Below are 22,434 nucleotides of genomic sequence, written 5' to 3'. Positions count from 1 at the left end.
ATACAAGAGGAAACCCAGCAGATACGGCAGGGAGGAATCTACCTGCCTCCCGCCCCTCCCCAAAGTGAGTCCTGTGTGAATGGGACAGTCAGGAATCCAGCCCTCTGGGTCCAGGAATGTCCCTTGGGATGGCTGTCGTTCCCTCTTTGACCCCCTCCCCCGCCCTCCTAGGCCCTGACTACAGACTGACCCTTGAGAAATCCAGGTGAAGGAGGTATCGTCCAATGGGAGATGGGCTCTCCCACAAAAATGACATCCCAACTGTTCAAGCAACATTCCCCAAATGTGGAGCAATTTGAAACGATCTTAGAATGGACCTGGATGCAACATTTTACACTGACTCTTGAGAAAGTTCTCTTCTCAGTCCTTCTGATTACCCCAGGAAAGGGGTCACGGTTTTGAGATCTGTGTCTTTAACATGTCTTTAACCCTTGCTAATCTTCGTTTATTACCAGTTTATTACCAGAGACAGGGAGCAGCCTTCAGGCCCACAGTGCTGGCAGGTGGCAGCATCTGGGTAGAATTTAATACTATTATTTAATATTGTTTCATCTGACAACATTTACTTTAATGAACCTTAGCTGTTTTCACTGCATTTGTTTTTACAATCACATTTTATTTGTGGCAAATGATCCTGTGTATTCCATTCATAGTGATGATGTCAAGGTTTTCTTTTGAAATAAATTTATGTATAGACAACAGTGAGTCCATTTAAAGAAAAAGATTAGATAAATAGCAGTGGAGGCAGTACGCAAGATATTGCGATGCTATTTTGCAGGCGTGGCAAAAATGGTGGAAAAGGGTCTGCAAATAGGTAATGTCTGGAAAACTCTGCTCGAGGTTTCTGGGCTGCCTGAGGGAGGGCACCCACAAAGAGGCGGCTACCTGAGTCGGGCATTTTAGGTGCGGAAACACGCCAAGAGATGGGAGGTGGGGCAGGGTGATGGGAGTCTATCTATGCACCTTGACTCCTAGGAGGAGAAACCAGGGGTGGGTGGATGGATGGGTAGGAAGGGAGGTGACAGCAGAACAGTGTTCATCAGAAGGTTGGAACTGCCACTAGCAGAGATAGCAGTATCTGGGTGGCAGGGTCCCGGGCCCCCTATCATCATCTCTTCCTGCTAGGGACTCCATCCTGAGGATATGGAACCAGAATTAGCCTGGGGAGAGAGAAGGAAAGTGTTACACCCCCCATCACAGGGCTCTGGGGTCTTTAGAAACTTTGATCCCCAGCCAGCCCATCAGCCCAGCCCTGGTGGCCACTCGGGCAGGATGTCCCGCCCTCCTTCATAAGGGCCAACTGAAGCTCAGAGCAGTTGCAAGATCAGCAAGAGAACGGAGGATCGCTGGTTCCTCTGTGGTCCTAACGGGTCCTAACAGGACCCCTCCCACCCCATCCTCTTCCCCAGGTCTGGCGTGGGCAGCCCCAGGCTCCTAGGAAGGTAGGTGTCCTGTTAAGCTTATTGACCTGGAAGGACGGCTAATGCTGGGGCTGAGAGAGGGAAAGAACCTGCCCCAGGTGCACAGGAACTATACCTTGGATGGGGTCGCGACAGTCCCGGCCGCAGGCGCCGAGGCAACACCGACTGGAGCCCCTGCAGTCTGAGTCCTTGTTGCACAGGTGCTGGACGGGGCTGAGGCAGCGTAGGCCGTCCTTGGGGCAGCTGCCCCGCTTTACTGCAACACAGGGGCCTGGTGAGCCCTGCCTGTGCCCCGCTCTGGGGCTTGGGGCTTGGGCGCTCGGCGAGCTGGACAGGGACACTCACCGGAGATCAGAGGGACACACTGGCGGAAGCAAGCTTTGTAGCAACACTTCATCCTTGCGGGGCACTGGCTGTCATCCATACAGTGGTCAGGCACCGAGAGGAGGCAGGGTCCATCATCCGGTGGGCAGCCCCCGAATTTCTCTGTAAGAGAACCACCCAAATCTTGCAGCTGGAGGCCATTCCGAGTCATGTAATAAGCACAGATATGGGAATCACAAGACCTGAATTCTTTACCCCTTACTTCTTGCCTGTCCTTTGGCAAGTTTTTTTGCTTTTGCTTTTGTTTTTTTGGGGAGGGGTGGGCTTGCTTTTACTTGTTTTTATTTAAATTTTTAGTTGAGGTATAATTGACATAACATACTAGTTTCAGGTGTACAACAAAATGATGTGATATTTTTATATATTATGAAAGGATCACCACCACAAGTCTAGCTGACATCTGTCCCCTAGACATAGTTAGAAATATTTTTCTTATGATGAGAACTTTTAAGATCTTCTCTCAGCAACTTTCAACTATGCACTATTGTCTTATTACCTATAGTCACCACGCTGCCCATTACATCCAAACCACTTATTTCTCTTATAATTGGAAGCTTGTACCTGTGACTCCCTTCACCCACTTCCCCCACCTCCCGCCATGGCCCCTGGCAACCGCCAATCTGTTCTCTGTATCTAGGAGCTTGTTTTTTGTTTTGTTTTGATTTCTTGAGTCCAATGTGAGATCATACAGTATTTGTCTTTGTCTGGATGATTTATTTCCTTCAGTGTAACATCTTCAAGGTCCACCCACATTGTTGCAAATGGTTGGCAAGTTTTTTGTTTTTGTGTGTGTTTTGTTTTGTTTTGCTTTGTTTTTTGACTGCAAGCCTCAGTTTTCTGTCTGTGGAATAAGAAACTGGACCCCGTTCTCCCCGGGCTGGTTGGAGACTCAGATGACATGAAGGATGGCAAGAAAGGGCACCTAGGCCAACAGGGCCGGGCCCGGCCTGGGGCTGCCCACCTCCCTCTGTTCATCCTCAACACCTTTTCCATTCAGAGCTCCTGCTCTGCCCCCAGCTGCTTCTCTTTGCGGGGCCTTGCTTTTGCGGGATGCTTTGCCCCGTGCTCGCTCCTCCACCGCCTTCATCGGGTCTCGGTGGAAACACGGCATCGGCAGGAGACCCTCCCTCTCCGACAAGGGACTAACTAGGTCAGCCGCCCACCCCCACCCCACACTCTTTTCTTCAGAGTTTGTGACTCTGCAGCTATTTGTCTGTCCCTGGGCTGGAGGCTCTGAGAACAGACCCCTGCCTGCTTCTCTCACCATTGGGCTGAGGCACAGTCCTTGATGCAAAACACCAGTGGCTCAGCGACTATTTGAAAGAAAGGATTTTGAAAGGTGACCCAGCATTGTCAGGTCCAGGTGTCACCAGCCTGGTACCTTGTCACCCGGCCGGCCGCAGTCAGCCACCCCTGTACTGTGTGCTCGACCTGCTGCATGTGGCCTTGTGTCAGGGATCTCTGTGAACTTGGTCTTTGAGGTGGTCCTCTGACAGCTCTAGAATGTTCCGTCCCTGAGCTGATCTAGCCATTTTTTCTTGTTAGGATTTTGGGCCATTTCCAGATTCCATGCAGAAGGCTTGAATCAGTATCTTCTTCCATTTAGAGGAAGAAGTCAAGGGTTGGAAGGGCAGTGATTGTCCAGACCCACAGGGGCCTGGGCTAGCACGCTGAGCCCTCTGACTTTCCACCCCTCTGCTCCGGCCACCACTGAGTCCTGGTGAGGATGGAGGCTGGTCCCAGGCCGTCACGTTAGCATCTGAGAAAAGGTTCCAGAGCCCCCAGCAGCAGTGGCATCCACCGCCGTGACTTTACCTCGAGTCAACCTTCCCCCTCCAGCTCCTGTCGGATGCTGGCCACACGTGTAGGAGGCCCCTTGCTCCCACAGTCAGTGCTCAAAATCAGCTTCACTTGTTCCATTGGGTTGTCTTAAACTGAATTGCTGCCCCCTGCTGGAGAAAGACCAGCTAGTCTGTGAGGGAGCCCCCTACTCCAATGAGCCCCTCCTCCCGGGGGGCTGGGGGTAGGCCGGGCCCTGGGAAGGCTCTGAGGTCCAGGGGGGTAGCCCTGGCCAGAGGTGCTCAGACCTCAGAGTATAAGCCCAGAGGAGTTGCCTGAAGTCTAAGAGGCATCTCCCTGTGGGCTGGGGTGGACTGGAGGAGACCTGGTCATAGAACCAGGAGAGCTTCTGGGAGGAGGGGCCCGGAGCTGAGCCTTGCAGAACAGACAGACAGGAAGAGTCAGAACTGGCTCAGTTTTCTCACCTGCAAAATGGGGATAAAAATAGTCCCAATCTCTCAACATCTCAGTGAGGAGGAATGAGGCCGAGCCACATGAATCACAGCCAGCAGCGGTCTGGCCTTGGAACTTGCCAGCATCCTTCCCTCCTCAGCCTGGGCCTGAGCCTTCTCCTCCCCAAACCAGCTGGAGCCCCAGGGAGAGAGCCCTGCCTCAGAGGAAGGTGTAAGTTAGGCTAGAAAGGGCAGAGAGGATGCTGGGAACTGCTCCTCAGGACCTGTGGAGGAGGGAACCTGTCCCCATCACTGTCCCCTTCCCGCAAGGCAGGGCCAAGGATGCATGGGTGTATGTAGGTCATGGTGTTCAGCCCTAGGAAGGCAGGATGTGGAGGCCTTGCCCAGGTGGGGAGGCACCGGTCTCGCCTTGCAGCCCCATCCTGCCCCACCTGGTGACAGGTCAGCCCCAGCCCTTGAGAGGAGGCTTCAGAAAAGAGAGGTGAGGGTGGAGTTTCCTCCCAACAGATCCCAGAAACCACACCCCCTACCCAGTTTGAGAGTCCCTTGCACAGACTGGTCTCTGGGACATGGGAAGGACCTGAGAAAGACAGAAACAAGATGAGCAGGGGCCAAACCAGGCACAGGCTCGTTAGCAACAGAAGCGGACAGAGAGGGTCATCTCGCTGCCATGCAGGCCCACAGATCGTAATAATCCACGAGACAGATGGAAGAGCAGGTAGAGACAGGTTGGCTGCCCCCCCCGCCCCGAGAGACAAAGAGACACGCGTGCACACAGGCCCAGGCCCACGGACACACATGCTTGCAGCCATAGCTAAATACACAAGTGCAGACATAGACCCGTCCAGACAAGCAGGCCCAAAGATGCACACATACACACATGCGCACACAATCCCACACTCAGCTGTGTAGACGAGCACCGAGACCCTGGCACGAAGACATTCACAGCTACAGACAGGGCGGGCTGGCAGGCCCAGAGCCGTACAAACAAAACACCAGCCACTGGAAGCACCTGTGGAAGCAGGCATCCACAGCGACAGACGTCACACTGCGTTGCCTGCCCTCCCCCAACCCTCACTCTCCACAGAGAGGTAGGAACTACCTGGTCCCTGGAGCAGAGGAAGCCACCTACACTCACCTCCCTTCTTCCTGGCCGAGGCAGCAGGCAGCTGGCTCCCCAAAGCCAGGAGGGCCACCAAGAGGAGAGAGCTCCAGGCCCTCATGTTTCTGCTACTGGCACTTAATAAGGCCAGGGCCCAAGGGGCCCCTAAATTGACCCTTGAAGCTCCAGGGAGGCTAGAGCAACTGAGTCAGGGGAGGAAGGAGATGAGGCAGGTGGAGTGGCTCTTGTTTGCCTCGTCCTGGCCCCACCCCCTGCCAATGAGCCTCAGTGCAAGTGTGCTTGTGCAAGAACTGGAGATGGGTGGGTAGGAGCAGGCGCTGGGTGTTGGGGACTGGGATCCCATCCTGCCTGCTGGACTTGGGCTGTGATCTTGGGCAAGTCTGCTCCCTCTTCGGGCCTCAGTTTTTCTCATCTATATAAAGAATGAAGGTTGTTGAGACAGATGATCCCTTTCCTGACTGTCTAGGGTCTTGCAGTCCCAGCAATGGCTTGGGCAGGGGACAGAAGTCAGCTTTGAGCGGCGAGAAGGGGGTGGCAGAGTTCTGGAGCCCTAGGAGGAATTAGGGTTAAGGTCAGAGCTCCCTGCTGGAGAACGTGGGCCCAGGCAGGCACAAGGAGTGAGGCCAGCTCTGGCCTCGCCTCCTGGGCTTCTGTGAATGGGAGAGAGGGACCTCCTTGCCTTTGGTGAATCACCTCCAGTGGCATCTGGTAGAACCGCCCTCTGCCTGGGACTGGCTCAGCTATCCGGGTGGTTGTTTGTTTGGCTGAGTTGACCGGTCACAGCACATGGAGGTGGCTTCTGGGACCCCTTTCCTGGCCCCAAGAGATCTTGAGCAAAAAATCATCCCAGCCAAGGACTGCACCTAAGACGTCACATCATTTGTCTCCTGCATTTTGGTGGAAGAGGCACTGGGGCTCAGGGTCTTAAGGGTCCCCAAACGAGACCCCTACTGACCCATAGTACCTTAGCAGGACTGCAGGAGGTCAAGATCATCCTCGCCACCCTCCTCTTGAAAGATGGGGAAACAGTAGGCCGGAGATGGGAGGAGGCCGGCTCAGTCAAGGACCCACAGTTGATTTCTAACGAAGGTGGGACTTCTGTCATTGCCTCCACATGATCCCCATCAGTCACTGGGCCTTGGAAGCAAAGCGTTACTTCATCTGACCCTAGGAAAGGAAGAGGATATTCCGTTCCCAGACAACCCTCACAGCCGGGAAGTTCTTCACTGGGTTTAATTAGAATCCCTTGTGCTGTCTTCTAAGCTCTCAGGAAAAGTGAGGCCCTATATTCTATGATCTGACGTTTCTTTTGGAATAGAAGGAGAATTTATGGGGCTATTTTTTTCCTGATTATAAACTGCACATGTATAATGAACAAATTCTTTTTCAATTAGGATGATTTTATAGACATTTTCCTGTGTCTTGAAGTATCCTCCAAGCTCATCATTTGTAATGATTACATGGTGTTTTTTTTTAAGTTTCAAGAACAAATTTGTTACTTTTTGTTAAACATTTCACCATAAAAATGTTCAAAACTACACAAAAGAACAGTAAGTACTTTTATGAAGCCTTGTATACCCACCACCGGATTCAACAATGCACGTTTTCGCCCAGCTTTGCTGGGATGTAATTGACCTATAGCCCCGTGTAAGCTTGAGGTGCCCAACGGGGATGCTTTGATACGTCCCTGTATGTGATACGTATCGCACAATGCTTACCGCGATAAGATTAGCGAACACATCCTTACCTCACACAGTTACAATCCTGTGGTGGTTGTTATGGTGAGAACATTAAATCTTTTTTTTTTTTTATCGATATGAGATGATGGATGTTATCTAAACTTACTATGGTCATCATTTCATGATATATGGAAGTTAAACCATTATGCCATAAGCTTAAACTTATCTTGTGCTGCGTGCCAACTATATCTTGATAGAACTGGCGGGGGTTGGGGGGGGGAGGAGAGTGAGCAGAATTCAGCAAGGGAAAAAAAAAAGCTCTCCTCTTTTAGCAACTTTCAAGTATACAATACAGTATTGATAGCAGTTTCACCATGCGGTACGTTAGATCCCTGGAACGTATTCATCTTACACGTGAAAGTCCCAACAATTAACATTCTCCAACACCTTCTTCCTGTACCCCCCACCCCTTTTCTGGCTGACATATTTTAAAGTAAATCCAATCCAAGGGGCGCCTGGGCGGCTCATTGGTTGAGCCTCTGACTGGTGATTTTGGCTCAGGTCATGACTGGTAGGTTGTGGGGTCAAGCCCCTCATGGGGCTCCGGGCTCATTTGGGAGTCTGCCGGAGATTGTCCTTTTCCCCATGGGCACACTCGCATGCTCTCTCTCTCTCTCATAAAAACAAAACAAAACAAAAACTTTAAGTAAATCCAGTGCTGCTCACATTTTACCCTTAAACACTGAGTATCTCAGAGAAATAAAGACATTTTCTCACATAATCCCAATACTGTTATCCTAGCTAACAAAATCAACAGTAATTTCTTAACGTCGAATGTTCTATTTGCATCCTATTTTTCTTATCATCTCAGAAATGACTTTGTATCATTGTTTGTTTAAATCAGAATGCGAACAAGGTGCACATGTCGCATTGGTTGTAATGTCTCTTGTTTCTTTTAATGTAGAATATTCCCTCCAAATCCCGTTTCTCCTCTTCCTTCCCTTTCTCCTCCTCCTTCTTCATACTATTTATTTGTTGAAAAAACAGACAAAGTGTTTTTTAGTGTGTCGACATCACTGTCCTGTGATATCTTTCAACATAATTCTCTATCCTTTGTGTTTCCTGGGGATGGACATTAGCTCCAGAGGCTTCATGGGGTTCAAGTTCAACTGTCAAGCTCATCTGTCAAGAATACTTCCCAGGTGACGCTGTGTGCTTCCTGTCACATCACCTCAGGAGGAACAGGCCTCGCTGACCACTTTTAATGTGGTGAAGATAGATCAGTGCATCGTAGGGGATGTCTCCTAACACTCGACTGAAAAGTTGTGCTTCCCTATTTACAAACAGCAGACAGATGTGGGGTGATGTTTAGGCACCTTATAAACGTCTGGTCCCAGTCAAACCTTCACCTCATGACTTCAGAAGCCGTGGATGACCATTGCCTGAATCAATGATTTCGTTAAGGGTGGCAGAAACCCACCAGGTTTTGATTCTGATTGTATTTAAGATATAAATTATGTCGGCCAAGATGGACATCTTTACCTCGTGGAGGCTTCCTGTTTTGGGAAGAGCATATATTTAAAAATCTTTTTTTTATTATGGAAAATTTCAAACAGTGTATCTAGATCTTTTTTTAAATGTCATATAGTAAAGTTTTGTAGATTTTTTTCCCCCAGAAAATTTCTGTACATTTCTAGGTGGGTTTATTTGTAGGTATTTTACAGATTTTGATAATGTTGAATAGGAATTTTTTTTGCTATTTTCTAACTAGTTATTGGCAGTGTTTAATAATATGAGTTACTTCGACTTACTTACCCAGAGAACTCCTATAATCATTTAATCTCTTGAAGTCTAAACTGTGTATTTGCAGAAGGAAAAAAAAAAAAAAAGGAAGCGCCCCCTAGGGGCTGCTAACAGGAAAATGAAATAATGCATATACGGATTTGATACTGAGCCTGAGACACAGAAAGTGTTTAAAAATAAGAATCATGGTCACCATTTATGGTATCTTTTTATTTGCCAGGCCTAGAGGTCAGGTACTGGTCCTGACTTAGACTCTAAGCTGCCCTGGTGTCAAGGTTCTTCCCCAGTCCAGCCCACCTTCTTCCGTCTGTCCCTGGAGAATGGAGGGGGGATGCTGGGGCCATGGCTTGTGTCTTCCTGGAGGGACAGGAAGAGGCATGGGGTTCTTTGCTTGCCCACCTCCACCCACAGCAGGAAGCCAACTTCCCCCCAAAAGTTAAATTTTAAAAAGTCAACTTCAGAGAAAGGCGAATACTTACATTCACTTCCGTGTAAAATGTAAAAATCGAACAACCCACCAAACTCATAGAAACAGAAATCAGACTTGTGGATATCAGAGGTGGGGGTCGGGGGAAGGGGGCCAAAGGTGCAAACTTTCAGTTATAAGATGAATAAGCACTAGGATGTAACGGACAGCATGAAGACCACAGCTAACGCTGCGTGTGACATACATGGAATTTGTAAAGAGAGTAGATCCTAAGAGTTCTCATCACAAGGAGACATTTCTTCTCTTATTCTATCTGTAGGAGAAGATGGGTATTGACTAGACCTATTGTAGTGATCACTTCCCAATAGATGTAATCAAGCTATCGTGCCGTCCACCTTAAACTTATACAGTGATGTATGTCCATTATTTCTCAGTAAAACTGGGAGGAAAAGTTAACTTGACTCAGGTATAAATTCTTTCTTATTAATTTTTTTTCAAAAGGAGTTGATTTTATTCTTAGTAGAGGAGCTGATGTATTGAGACCCCAGAAAGACCCCCCTTTGCATCCAAGCCCCTCAAGTTCAATGAAAAACAAAAACAAAAACAAAAACTGAAGCTCAGAGAGGGAAAGCTATTTGCCTGAGGTCACCCAGCTAGTTGGGGGCAAAGCTGAGACTAGAACTGACTTCCAGGCCAGTGTCTTCTCCACAACACTCAAAGCGGTTCCTGCTGGGGCTTTGGCCGTCGTTGGAGCTTCCTGGGAACAGAGCATGTGACTGCTGCATAGAAAACAAAGCCTGGAGTTCATCCAAGTCTGTCCAGGAATGCTCTTCCCTCCTTTAGGCTCCCATCACCCCCAAGTCTGTCCTGCCCCCAAGTTATAGGAGTCTGGGGGGAACGGCTCACTCTATTAAATTACGCTAAGGCTTCAGAGACAGGGTGTCACCTCACCTCATTTATTTCTCAAAAGGGACCACCGGAAGAGGTTACTGTGTAATCAGGGGGATGGAGCACCCGTGGAGAGTGAATCTAGCAGGGGAGACGCTAACAGCGGAGAGCAGGGGCCTCCCAGTGGCAGGAGCAGCATGACTTTCCTGCCATTTCGGAGCTTTCCCTGGGCACTGGAAGTCCCTCGAGAAAGGCGGGAAGGCGACCGCAGAGTGGGACTCAGCATGTGTCTGGTGAGGCGGCAGGACTGGCAGAGCTGGGGCTTGGGGTGAAAGTGGGTGTGCCCGGCGGGGAGCTGCCTACAAATGTGGAGGATGGATTTCCGGATGTCCAAGGGCCAGCGTGGAGGCTTCATTTTCCTCGACTCCCTGGGTTAGTTTCTGTGCCTTAGAGAAAAGAGCCGCCTCCCCCAGACGGACCGGTCTCAGGGAGCCGATGAACCGCGCTGCTCAGCCCGGCCCAAGCTCTTGGCTACGTCTCAGACCTCTGGGATTGTTCCTGCTTCTCCGTTTTCCATTCTCATCCGCAACGTACAAGGGTTCCAGCTTCTCCACGTCCTAGCCAACACTTGTCCTTCTCCAACAAGAAAAATATTTTTAGAGTCACACTAAGGGGTGTGACGCGGTATCTTGTGATTTGCATTTCCATTTCCCTAATGGCTAATGATGTTGGGTGTCGTCTTGTGTGCTCACGGCTTTTTGCGTATCTTCTTTAGAGGAAAGTCTATTCAAGTGCTTCGCCCATTTTTAAATCGGGTTGTTTATCTTTATATGGTTGAATTGTACGTGTCCTTTACATATTCCGGATACGAGGCCCTTATCAGACACCTGATTTGCAAATCTTTTCTCCCATTCTGCAGGGTGTCTTCTCACTATCCTAATAGTGTCTTCTGATGCACAAAAGTGGTTAATTCTGTTGAGGCTTATTGTGTTTTAAATATCCTTTGACTTGGAACTATTATATATAAGCAATCAGCGAGCTTACTCTTTTGTCCACCTTCCTCCCCCCTCGTCCGCCCATCTGATGGCAATGTTACTGTTTCTACATTCTCACAGCATGGCGTGTTTACATAGTACTTGCCACGACTTTGTCTTGTCTTCGTGCCGCAGTTAAAATGTCCAGGGCTCAACAGTCGTCATTTCAGTAATCCCCACAATCTTTCTGGGTTGGGTATATCTTGTCCCTTAGAAACCGCTCAGGAGAGCTCTTGGAAACACGATCCCTAGAGTTCTGGTATGTCCGGAAATAGATTCCTGTAGTCTTTTTACTTCTAGTAAATTAGTTGTGAAAAAAAAAAAAAATCCTCAGTGCATACTTTCTTTCCTTGAGTATTTTTTGCTTTGCTGTTTTGCTCTGCTGTTTAAGTTTTGCTCTGCTGTTTTCTGGCTGTCATTCCATCTGATTTTTTTTTTTTTCTGATTTTGTTTTTGTTTTTGTTTCCTGAGGGGAGTTAGTTTCCCGGAGGCTTCTGTGTCTATCTTTTCAGCCCAAACATTTTACTCACACGCGTCTTGTGTTTACCACGGTATGAACTTCCAATACGTAGACTCGACCTGCTTTTTTTTCAGAAATATTTTCCTCGATTAGGGTTTTAAATAATTCTTTTTTTTTTAAGATTTTACTTACTTATTTTGACAGAAAGAGACAGCCAGCGAGAGAGGGAACACAAGCAGGGGGAGTGGGAGAGGAAGAAGCAGGCTCCTAGCGGAGGAGCCTGATGCGGGGCTCGATCCCATAACGCCGGGAACACGCCCTGAGCCGAAGGCAGACGCCTAACCGCTGTGCCGCCCAGGCGCCCCTAAACAATTCTCTTATCTTGCTGTTTTGGTTTTCTTCTTTTGTGTGTGTGTGTTTGGGTTTCTTCTTTGTACAACTTGATTTTTATGTCTGTTGCGTCTCTAGTGACTTTCTATACTGAAGACTTTCTCTGAAATTATTTTCAAGCTATTTTTCATTTTTGGTTTGTGGTTCTTTGCTTTTCTTATTTTCTTTCCTTTTGTCCTTACTTAGTCTTTATTTCTGCAATGTTTTTGTCCTTGTCTTTCAATTTCTCCCCTGAGCTCTGTCGGAGTTCACTTCACATCTTCCCGTTACCTTGCTATTTCTTCTCTGAATTTCTATATTTCTGCTTTATGGTGCTCCTTTACAGTTTCAATTTGCTTCAGTAATTTTAGACATACATTTTAGAATACCAATTTTTTTCAGCTTTGTGGTGACATTTTACTGAAGATTTTTTAAATCGTGTTTTAAATGTTTTTAAGCTTTGCTACTCATTTCCGCTTTTAAAAAATAGTATTTTTGTGTGGCTTCTGTGATTTCCATATTTCTTTCTTATTTTAAAATCAGTAGATTTTCCTGGACCAGCTATTGAAAGGAATATCTTACCTGAGTAGGAGAGGTGGGAAGTTAGAAGGGGTTTCTTAATTTCTTAGCTCAAGGGCTCCCTCCTCCGTTGCTACAATAATGGGCAGTCCCTCAAATACGTGGACTTTGCTTGATTCTTAGGTACTCGTCTGAAACAGGAGGGCGCCTACCATCAGCCATGGCCAAAGAGATATTGCTGCAGTATTTCAAGATGATAATCTCTCCCCTAAATACACCTTCTCCTTTCCCCAGGTGCATTTTCTTATTTCTTTTCTCTCTACATCTTCCAGCACTTGTGCTCTACCTTTCTTATTCTCAGACCTGCTCGGGGTGGGCACTTTTCCTTCTGGGAGGTGAATATTTGCTGATGTTTGCAAGGGTAAGTAGGGGATGGATCAGGGGCATGAACAGCGGCAGGGAAAAAGAGTAGATGGTGGCATGCTCTAAGTGTCTTCACTGTGAATTTCAATTGCTCCCAGCACATCTCCCTGCAGCGGTTGGCAACCCAGTGATTATCTGTCCCAGACGCTTCGGCGTCCAGGACTGTAGATGTGATTCCGGTTCCTGCAATCACACGCACTCATACAATAGCTGATTCTTTTTCTGCTTGAACTACCTAGAATGATTTCTTCCGACTGCATCTGAATCATACCTGACACACACTATTACATTTTTACATTACGACACTTCTTTTTTAAGTATTTGTTCTTAACACTGGGACTACTGGTTACATGTATCTCCTTGTGTATTTAGATATAACTGTCAATTACACTGTTTTCTCCATTCACACGATTCCTTGAGTTCTTTTTTCTAATTACGGGTTATAATTTTCTTTGATATTTCAGATCACAATAAGTGACTTTTTGTTGTGACAAGGGAAAAAATTAGAAACTAGTATGTGTAAAGGAAAACCTACTCATCTGGGTTTTTTCCCATTCCCATCACCGTGATGTATGCCATGGGAACAGCGCAGTGTGTATTCCTTCACACCTTTCTCCTCTTTCGTACATAAATAAAGGCATATATAACACTTTCATGTGTTTCTAGTGAAGTATTATCAGACACATATATTACCCTCTAACTTGTTTTCCTGTTGGTAAGATTTTATGAATATTGCTAGAATTCAGTACACAGAGATCTAGCAATATTCATTCTTTTTCTAATATATTTATAAATATAATAGGATCACATCAGACATGGTAAGTTTTTTGGTGAAGCAATACTTTTTTGTTTCTTTTTATTTACCTTTTTTTCCTTCTATCTTCGTAACTTCTATCCTCCCCATCAACTCTTCAGTGAAGCTGTATTAATACGATGTGCAGCCTTCTTAATATAACCATAGCCAGATTTGTTTACTATGACCATATTAACAACATGCTCTCACTGTGTGCAAAGTAGCCAAACCATAGGAAGTAATGTCCAATAAGATGAGGAAAGGAGGCCACCCCGAGCTGTTCTGAGCAGCTCTTCCAATGACGTTAAATTTTTTATTTGCAGACCATACCATAAAGGACCTTTCTCCATAATATATAAAGAGTGCTTAAAAATTAAGAAGAAAAAAGGCTGATGAATCTATTAAAAAGTGAGCAAAGGAAAAGAAGCTTTCGGAAAAAGAAATGTAAGTGGCTTCTAAAATATGCAAAAATGACAATGAGAGAAATGCTCACTAAAAACATTGGCGAGGCATGATTTCTCACCTATCAGACTGATAGAAAAACCCAAATTAGACACGGTCTGTGCCAGAGCCTGAATGCATACAGGTGGTTTCATCCGCTGCCAGTGCGGGTACAAAATGGTGCAACCTCCATCAAGGGATACAAGACAAGAGTAGAAAAATTTCAAAAGCATTTGAAAGATGGTAACTATATGGGTTGATGGATATGTTCATTAGCTTAATTGGGACCATCTTTTCATAACCTGCATGTATAGTAAATGTCATATTGTACACATTAAATATATATAGAATTCATTTGTCAATCATACCATAATAAGCTGGAAAAAAATTTCAAATATGTTTAATCTTTGTACCAGCAAATCTACTTCTGGGATTCTAGCTTACAAGTTAATGCAAAATGCCACGTGGGGTGTCATTTGTGATAGTGAAAGACCACCCAAGAGAGCAGCAGTGCGGGTTTATGAAAAGTGAAGGTAATCCATAAATGATTTACCCTGGATACACACACACACACACACACACACACACACACACACACACAAGGGAAATCACCAATCAACCCAAGTACTAGAACGTTACCAAGAACCGAAAACTTAAACCAGCCCGAGTCCTTCTCACCCATCCAAAACGTTTCTTGCCTCCCTTCCAGAGTTAACCCTTATCCTAGATTTCATGTTGATAACCTCCTCATTTTCATCCACCCCTGTGTAAGTGAGTAGTACCATGTATGTAAGTATGCCTAGACAATCTATTAGTGTTCCCTAGTTTTGAGCCTTATCCACAAGCCTGTAAGTCAAAATATTTTCTTTTGAGACTTGACTTTTTCACCCAGCATTATCTTAATTAGCGCTACTGTGTAAGATCTAGAACCCCCCCTTCCCCATTACTTCCGTGGTGCATCTCAGAGACAACCCATGAGATGACAAAGTGTAGCGATGTGTCATTAGATTTTCAAGGCAAATTTGCCTTTGAGAGTTTTCCTCGAGGCCAGAAGGGCATGAAAGCAAAGCCCAACTTGAAGCGGGAGGGGTGAACTGTTAGGGCAGGTCTGGGTGGGCCTGTAGGCACAGGGCGTAATGGGAGAACTCCTCGGCTTTGAAATCAGAACACTGGACCCACCAGTCAGCCCTGCTTCTCTGTGAGAAAGTGGGACAGCCCTTGGGGCTATCAGAAGTGATGTAACACGGTGTCTGCCCTTTCTCTCTGTGAACAATATTTGGGGAAAGCCCCAAAGTGCCTTCCAGGGTAGGGGTGGATCCTTCCTGGTAGAATTAGGAAATGTAGGTCTTGTCCCATAGGAAACCACAGACCCGCCCTCCTGGCGCCAGGCCACGCTGGGCTGCATAAAATGGGTCAGCTTCAGCTCTTAGCCACACATCTTCCTGACAACATGAGACCCAGCAGCTTTTTGGTCCTGGCGGTGTTCCTTATCCTGGGGATTCTGGCGGCCCAGGCAGCTGTCACCAGAGGTGAGTAGACAAGTGGCCTGGGTGAGGCTGGGTTGGGCCCTGGCAGGGAGCATTCTGGGACAGCAGGCAGGGCTGGATCTCACACTTTATTTTTTTTTAATTTCTATTTATTTATTTGAGTGACTGAGAGAGAGAGAGCCAGCATGAGAAGGGGGAGGGGCAGAGGGAGAAGCAGACTCCCCTCTGAGCAGGGAGCCCAACGCAGGGCTCCATCCTGGGACCCCGGGATCATGACCTGAGCTGAAGGCAGTCGCTTAACTGACCGAGCCACCCAGGCGCCCATGGATCTCACACTTTGGTCTGTGGCTGCTTCCACCGTGTCCAGAGAGAGCAGAAATCTGTCCAATAGAATTGACATGCTCTCCACCAGGACTGAGGTATCAGGACTATTGCTGGAAGGAGTGTTGCGACGTGGTCGTGGCCTCAGGTGTGGATACCTGGGCAGCACGTGCAGTGAAGTGAGGAGCCCCAGGATTCTGGGCCTGGGTGCGGGGTCTGGCCCCTGCCTGTCTGCCCCCTGAAGGCATCTGGGTGATCAGCTTCTAAAAGGAGGTTACACACCAACGAGACCTCCGAAGTCATGTAGTTTGAAGACCCCCCCCCCTTTACAAAGGAGGACACTGATTGTCCAGATAATCTCCAGAGCCAGGAAGGAGCTCGGGTCTCCTGGTGTGTGTCTCAGGCTCTTCCCCCTCCCACCCCTTCTCATGTCTGGGTGTCACCCCAGTCTGGCCTCTCCTCCTGAGAGGACTTGTCATGGAGGGCGGGGTGGGCAGGGCGAAGAAATGGACACCCAAAGGAACCGTGGTCCTGTGGACCCTGCCCCAAAGCCCAGGGCACAGCCGTCCCGGAGCACACGTGCCAGCTAGCCCAGAGGACCCTGCCCCACGTCAGGCCGTGGTTCGGGAACCACCGCAGTGAGCAGTGGCTGGACAGGGAGAAAAGACTAGATAGTGAAGCAGGTGCATGGGGTCTATATGTGGCGACATTTGTTCTTTCAACAGCTCCTCCTAAAGGGCAAGGCGCTGACAAAGGTCGTGTTCCGGTCAAAGGACAAGGTCTGGTGAGAGGTCAAGATCCAGTCAAAGCCAAAGGTCCCGTGGCCACGAAGCCTGGCGCCTGCCCCCGCGTTCTGATCCAGTGCGCCATGCTAAACCCCCCGAACCGCTGTCTGAGAGACGCCCAGTGCCCGGGGACCAAGAAGTGCTGTAAGGGCGCCTGTGGGCTGGCCTGCTTGGATCCCCAGTGAGGTGAGAACCAGGAAGAGGGGGCCCTGAGGGCACAGAGAAGCCTGAGCAGTGGGGAATGACCCCGGCTGGGTGAGAGACACAGGCTGTGGGGAGGCGACTAAGAGACCAAGGGTCTCAGAGCCCACCCGCGACCGAGTCCTGAGGGGGCTGCCACGCGGACGTGACTCTGCCCCCCACGGCCTCTGAGTGCTTTGAGCTGCGGAATCACCTCTTCGATTCTCTTCTCTCCCAGCCAAGTGGAGCCTGTCCTTGCTGCACCTGCGAAGTCCCCAGGGCTGCCGGTCCCAGCCCCTGTCCCCCAGCCCTCCTCCGCCGTGGACATTCCACCTCTCGCTCAGGATGCCCAAGTCTGGGCTTGGCTGCTTCTCTTATTGACTTTGCAATAAAAGACCACTTTCTGCTCCATTTGCTTCTGGCGCCTATGACGTCCGTGCTCCCAGGAGCCCCGGGGAGATGGGTGAAGAGCTGGGACCCCTCTCCCCAGTGGGGTGTAAAGGAAAGCAGGGGCAGAGACCAGAGGCCCATTCCTAGGGCTTACTACTAGAAATCCAGTAATCGAGCCCAGACCCAGAGTCTGCATTTCACTAGGGAATTTTGCCTTTGGCTGAAGACCAGGGAAATAAAAAAACCAAACGTGGCACAAACCGCAGGCAGTTTCTTTCCTCTCCCATCAACCCCGCATCCTGACCCGGCTATCACCAGCCCTGCCGGCGTGACCAACCAACCCTAGTGGTTAAACCTGTAGCTCCCTTCCCACCTTTCCTTTCATGTTCCTCAGGGAGCCACATCCTCCCAAGTGGCCATAGAAAGAAGCGGGGGGGAAATCCCCGCTCTTGAAGCATTTCACCTGTTCCTGCCTGAGATGCCTCCATTAACAGTTAATTCCTTTGGGTTAAGCCATGCCCTCCCCCAGCTTTCTATTTTAAGCTGTGAATGAGGAGAAAGGACACACCAAGTCCTTGATCCTTCAGCGTGGGTGGTGAATAGTGTCCTCTGGAGACGCACAGGGTGGGGGCAGGCAGATTCAAATGGTGCAAACCACAGAGGGTGTGTGTTAGGCAAACTCGAATGACCTCATGGCTCTGCTGTTGACCCACCTGCTCCACGGCCCTTGAACAAGAAGCTCTCACAGAAAGAGAATTTGGTTTGGGGGTGAAAGAGCACAGGCTTAGGAGTCAGGGGGCCTGTGTTCTAGTCCCACCCCAGGCTCCCCACTTGCTGGATTACCTCAGACAAAGGTCTTTCCCTCTCTGAGCCTCAGTTGTCTATTCAATTTGAGGGGCTTGGATGTAATTATTCAGGGAGTACAGTTTAGCCCTGACATTCTGGCCCTGAGACAACTCTTCTTTTTGTGTTGGGTTCCCTCTGTGAGCGGAAGGAGGGGACAGAGCCTCAGGGTGAGAGAACAGGGAGCACTGTGTCCTTTGCCCCTTCCAGAAGCATGCAAGCCAGGGCTCCCTCTCATTCTCCAGGGAACTGGCTGCACTGCACTGGACCTGTGATACCAGGACAGCCTGGAAAGTAGGCCAGAGCCGTGCCCAAACGTCTGGCCTGACAAGTACAAGATACACCACCGGCAGTAAGATTAGTTGAGGTGTTGACTTCTTCTCTGTTCCAGATCCTGCACTAACTGTGTGATATGGACTGTCTTATTTATTTCTCATAAGAACCCTCTCCCATGGGTATTACCTCATGTCTTTAATTTCATTAAAAGATTGAAGCCATGAGAGGTTCAGTAACCACCTTCAGTCACATAGTTAGTACAAGATAAATCCTATTTTTGTTAAAACAAGCAATAATCAGAATAAAAAATTTTTAGTTCCACTTAGTCAAAGAAAGACAAATACCATATGATCTCACCCATATGTGGAATTTAAAAAAGAAAACAGATGACTATATGGGAAGAGGGGAGAAAGGAGAGAGGGAAACAAACCATAAGAGACTCTTAATGATAGCAAACAGACTGAGGGTTGCTGGAGGGTGATGGGTGGGGGGTGGGCTGGATGGGGGATGGGCATTAAGGAGGGCACTTGTGATGAGGACTGGGTGTTGTATGTAAGTGAGGAATCACTGAATTCTGCTCCAGAAACCTATATTGCATGGTATGTTAACTAACTAAAATTTAAATTAAAAAAAAAAAGAATAAAATCCCGCTTATAATATCAACAAAATCATACCATTCCTTTAAATAAACGTAACAAGAGGCAGGCAGAACTTTAAAAAAGAAACCTATACAACTGTTCACAAGGTGGCTTAGAAAAGGCTTTATTGAATAAATGCTGTGGTCCTGAATGAGAAGATGCCGCATGGTGAAGATACCAACGATTACCTCTTCAATGTACTTTTTTCCCAGCCTTACCGTGAAAAAATTGACATAGGGTGTAATTTAAGGTATACTTGTGATCATGTGATTCCCATATATATTGCAAAACGGTTACCATGATAAGGGTAGTTAAATCCTTCACCTCACATAATTACCATTTTGTCGTTACAGTGAGAACATTAAGGCTCTTCTCTGATAGCGACTTCCGAGGATACAATACCACATTTGTTGACTATATTCACCATGCTCCACATTAAATCCCCAGAATGTGTTGGTCTTGTAACAGGGTTTGTGCCCTTTGACCAGCCCATTTCCTCCACCCTCCCAGCCCCGGCTACCACCATTTTACTCTGTGTTTCTATGAGTTGATATTTTTAGATTCATACAGTATTTGCCTTTCTCTGTCTGACAGATGTCATTTAGCATAATGCCCTCAAGATCCATCCATGCTGTGAAAAATCCAGGAACTCCTGTTTTTGTATGGCTGAATAATATTCCATCGTCTACACCACATTTTCTGCATCCATTCATCCGTCAATGGATGCTCACATCTCCCTAAAGCTGGAGAAAAAATTCACTGGACTTCCAGGGTAGCTGGTATTCTTACCAATTTAAATCTTCAAGTACCTTCTTTCACAGCTATAGAATTCAACGAAGAAGAATAAAACCAAATAACCCCCCCGACATCACTATAGTCAGAAATCAGGGAACAGCAAAAACTTCTAATTACCTTTACTGGAAAGACTCTTGATTTTCAAGGAAGTATCTCTTAACTCTTGCCGTGACCCTTTTCAGAGAGCAAACTGAGGTCCAGAAATATCTGTGTCAAGAAGAGGAGAGGAATGGAGAGCCCGGGACTGAATTAAAATCATTCCCGGGGAGGATGTCTCCATTAAGTGTGAAAATACTGGAAAGGAGTCCGAGTTGAACACAGTACCCTGTGGATTAGCTCCCCGTTCGTCCCAGTATTAACAACACCCTAGGTTTCTCTGGTACAGGTGTCACGACTAATGAAGCAATATTGATGCATTAGTGTAAACTAGAGTCCAGACCTCATTCATATTACCTTATGTTCTTTTTATTTTTCAGAATCCCCCCAGGATACCATGTTACATTTAGCCATTGGGTGTTTTTAGACTCCTCTTGGCTGTGACATTTCTCAGACCTTCCCCATTTTGATGACCTTGACAGTTTAGAGGGGCACTGATTAGGCAGTTGGGGAAGTCTGATGTTTTTTTCTCATGGTTAGACTAGGGTATAGGTTTTTTTGGAGGTAGACCACCTCGGAGTGCCCTTCTCATCACATCATATCAAGGGTACGTACTAGCAACTTGACTTATCACTGGTGATACTGATCTGATGATTAGGCTATTGGGTTCGTCAGGCTTCCACGCCGTAAATTTACTTTTTCCCCTCCCTCTTTCCATATTATTCTCTCAGGGAGAAAGTCACTATGCATATCCCACACTTAAGATACTCCTTGACGCTGATACATGGAATTTAAGAAACAAAACAGAGGATCATAGGGGAAGGGAGGGGAAAATAAAACAAGATGAAATCAGAGAGGGAGACAAACCATAAGAGACTCTTAACCATAGGAAACAAACTGAGGGTTGCTGGAGGGGAGAGGGTGGAGGGATGGGGTAACTGGGTGATGGACATTGAGCAGGGCATTTGATGTAATGAGCACAGGGTATTATGTAAGACTGGTGAATCACTGACTTCTACCTCTGAAACCAAGAACACATTATATGTTAATTGAATTTAAGTAAAAATAAATAAATTTTTAAAAAAGATACTCCTTGAGGGGGAGGAAGCTCAAGACATTATTTGGAATTAATCTGTATGGGAGATCTGTCTATCCTCCTTGCTTTTTCACGTAACTATTTATATCAGTGTGGACTTACAGACATCTGATACTTGGGGTTGCATTTTATTTTGTTGCTCAAGTTGTCGGAAGGGCACTTTTAGTGTTAATAACCACAATTCACTGTGAAGATGTGCGTTTTCAGTGTACAAGCGCCACATAACACAGATACCACTCTCCTTTACAAAGAAGTTCCTACAGCAAAACAAACGGACAAAAAACGGAAACAGACTCATACAAAGCTCAAACTGGTGCTGCCAGAGGGGAGGGGAGTGGAGGATGGGCAAGCCAGGGGAAGGGGATTAAGAAGTAAAGAAGTGCAAACTTTCAGTTATAAAATAAGTAAGTCACGGGGATGAAAAGTATACGTAGGGAATATTGTCAATAACATTTGAGGAACATTGTATGACAGGTGGTGACTGTGCTTATGATGGTGGGAATTACATAAGGTACAGTTGTCGTGCACCTGAAACTAGTACCATATTACTTCACTTCAATAAAAAAAAAAAGTAACTACAGGAGATGCAAGGAGACAAGATTGCAGCTCACCAACAGTAGAATTTAACACACTATCATTGTAAGAGTTTGCGTGAACAACAAAAAACAAGGATACAGAAGATCAGAGGAGAGTATCCCGAAATATGTCAATAAAAACAAAATAATGAAAATAAGTACATCAAAATTTACATTAAAAATTTCAGGAAAAAAAGGACAGAGTGAACCAAGGGACATCTAAAAAAGTAACAATAATGAAGGTAAAATAATAAATTCATGAGGTTGAGGATGGGAAAACAGTAGCTGTAATTAATAAAGCAAAATCTTATTTAAAAAAAATATTTACCGAATAGGCAAACCTCTACCTACTTAGCCTAGATAAAAAGAAAGGAAGCAGAAAGAAATAAAATGAAGCGCTACAGTGGGAACCAGTGTTGAGAGAGACACACTCATCCTGACACCACTCGGCAGACCAACTTCTTTCCTCACCCCTTCGGGCTGCGGGGTGTGGGGTGGGTGGTGGTTGTTAGCGGGAGGACAGAGGGGACCAGCGACTATCTTCCCCGGTGCACTGATGCAGGGCAGGGCTGTTATTTTCAAGGCTGGTGAGGGAAAGCTGTTTCAGCTTTACAGAGCCGGGCTGGGGACAAACATCAGGAGAATTCCAGTGCAGGCTCTTAAGGATCCGATCTGCAAAACCAATCCGAGAAGATTTTTCCTAAACTTAGACTGGATCTCAGCAAGGACAGGCCCGGCAGAGCCAGGAGACAGCAGGGAAGATGCCCAGAGGAGCGGCACAGAGTTTCTCGGCATCTTCCCCGTGCGACCGCGAACGGACTGGTGCAGCTGCCCTGGCCCGAGCTGGGTGTGGTGACCCCTCAGAACGAGGGTTTGGGTCTCACCACCAGGTAAGCCACAGAGCGTACCCTGATAGCTGAGGACAAGGAAGCTGTG

The 22,434-nt window shown here is 47.3% G+C and overlaps 2 protein-coding genes across 2 annotated transcripts; one reads left to right on the top strand and one right to left on the bottom strand.

Annotated features, from left to right (window-relative positions):
- Positions 1 to 1,155: 1,155 nt before the first annotated feature.
- On the bottom strand, positions 1,156 to 5,280 carry WFDC5 (WAP four-disulfide core domain 5). Its single transcript, XM_045804513.1, has 4 exons — positions 5,196 to 5,280; positions 1,767 to 1,907; positions 1,537 to 1,677; positions 1,156 to 1,160 (listed from the first exon to the last, which is right to left on the bottom strand). Exons 1-4 carry the CDS (start codon positions 5,278 to 5,280, stop codon positions 1,156 to 1,158), a joined length of 372 nt encoding a protein of 123 aa, XP_045660469.1.
- A 10,159-nt stretch (positions 5,281 to 15,439) lies between these two features.
- PI3 (peptidase inhibitor 3) lies at positions 15,440 to 17,200 on the top strand. Its single transcript, XM_045804504.2, has 3 exons — positions 15,440 to 15,545; positions 16,550 to 16,795; positions 17,028 to 17,200. Exons 1-2 carry the CDS (start codon positions 15,467 to 15,469, stop codon positions 16,792 to 16,794), a joined length of 324 nt encoding a protein of 107 aa, XP_045660460.2. The 5' UTR covers positions 15,440 to 15,466; the 3' UTR covers position 16,795; positions 17,028 to 17,200.
- Positions 17,201 to 22,434: the final 5,234 nt, after the last annotated feature.

Source organism: Ursus americanus, chromosome 22, assembly GCF_024610735.1.
Source record: "Ursus americanus isolate L20-20 chromosome 22, mUrsAme1.1.p, whole genome shotgun sequence".
Lineage (NCBI taxonomy): Eukaryota > Metazoa > Chordata > Mammalia > Carnivora > Ursidae > Ursus > Ursus americanus.
Note: the sequence above shows the minus strand (reverse complement) of the source record. Positions and strands in the feature narration are given on the sequence as shown.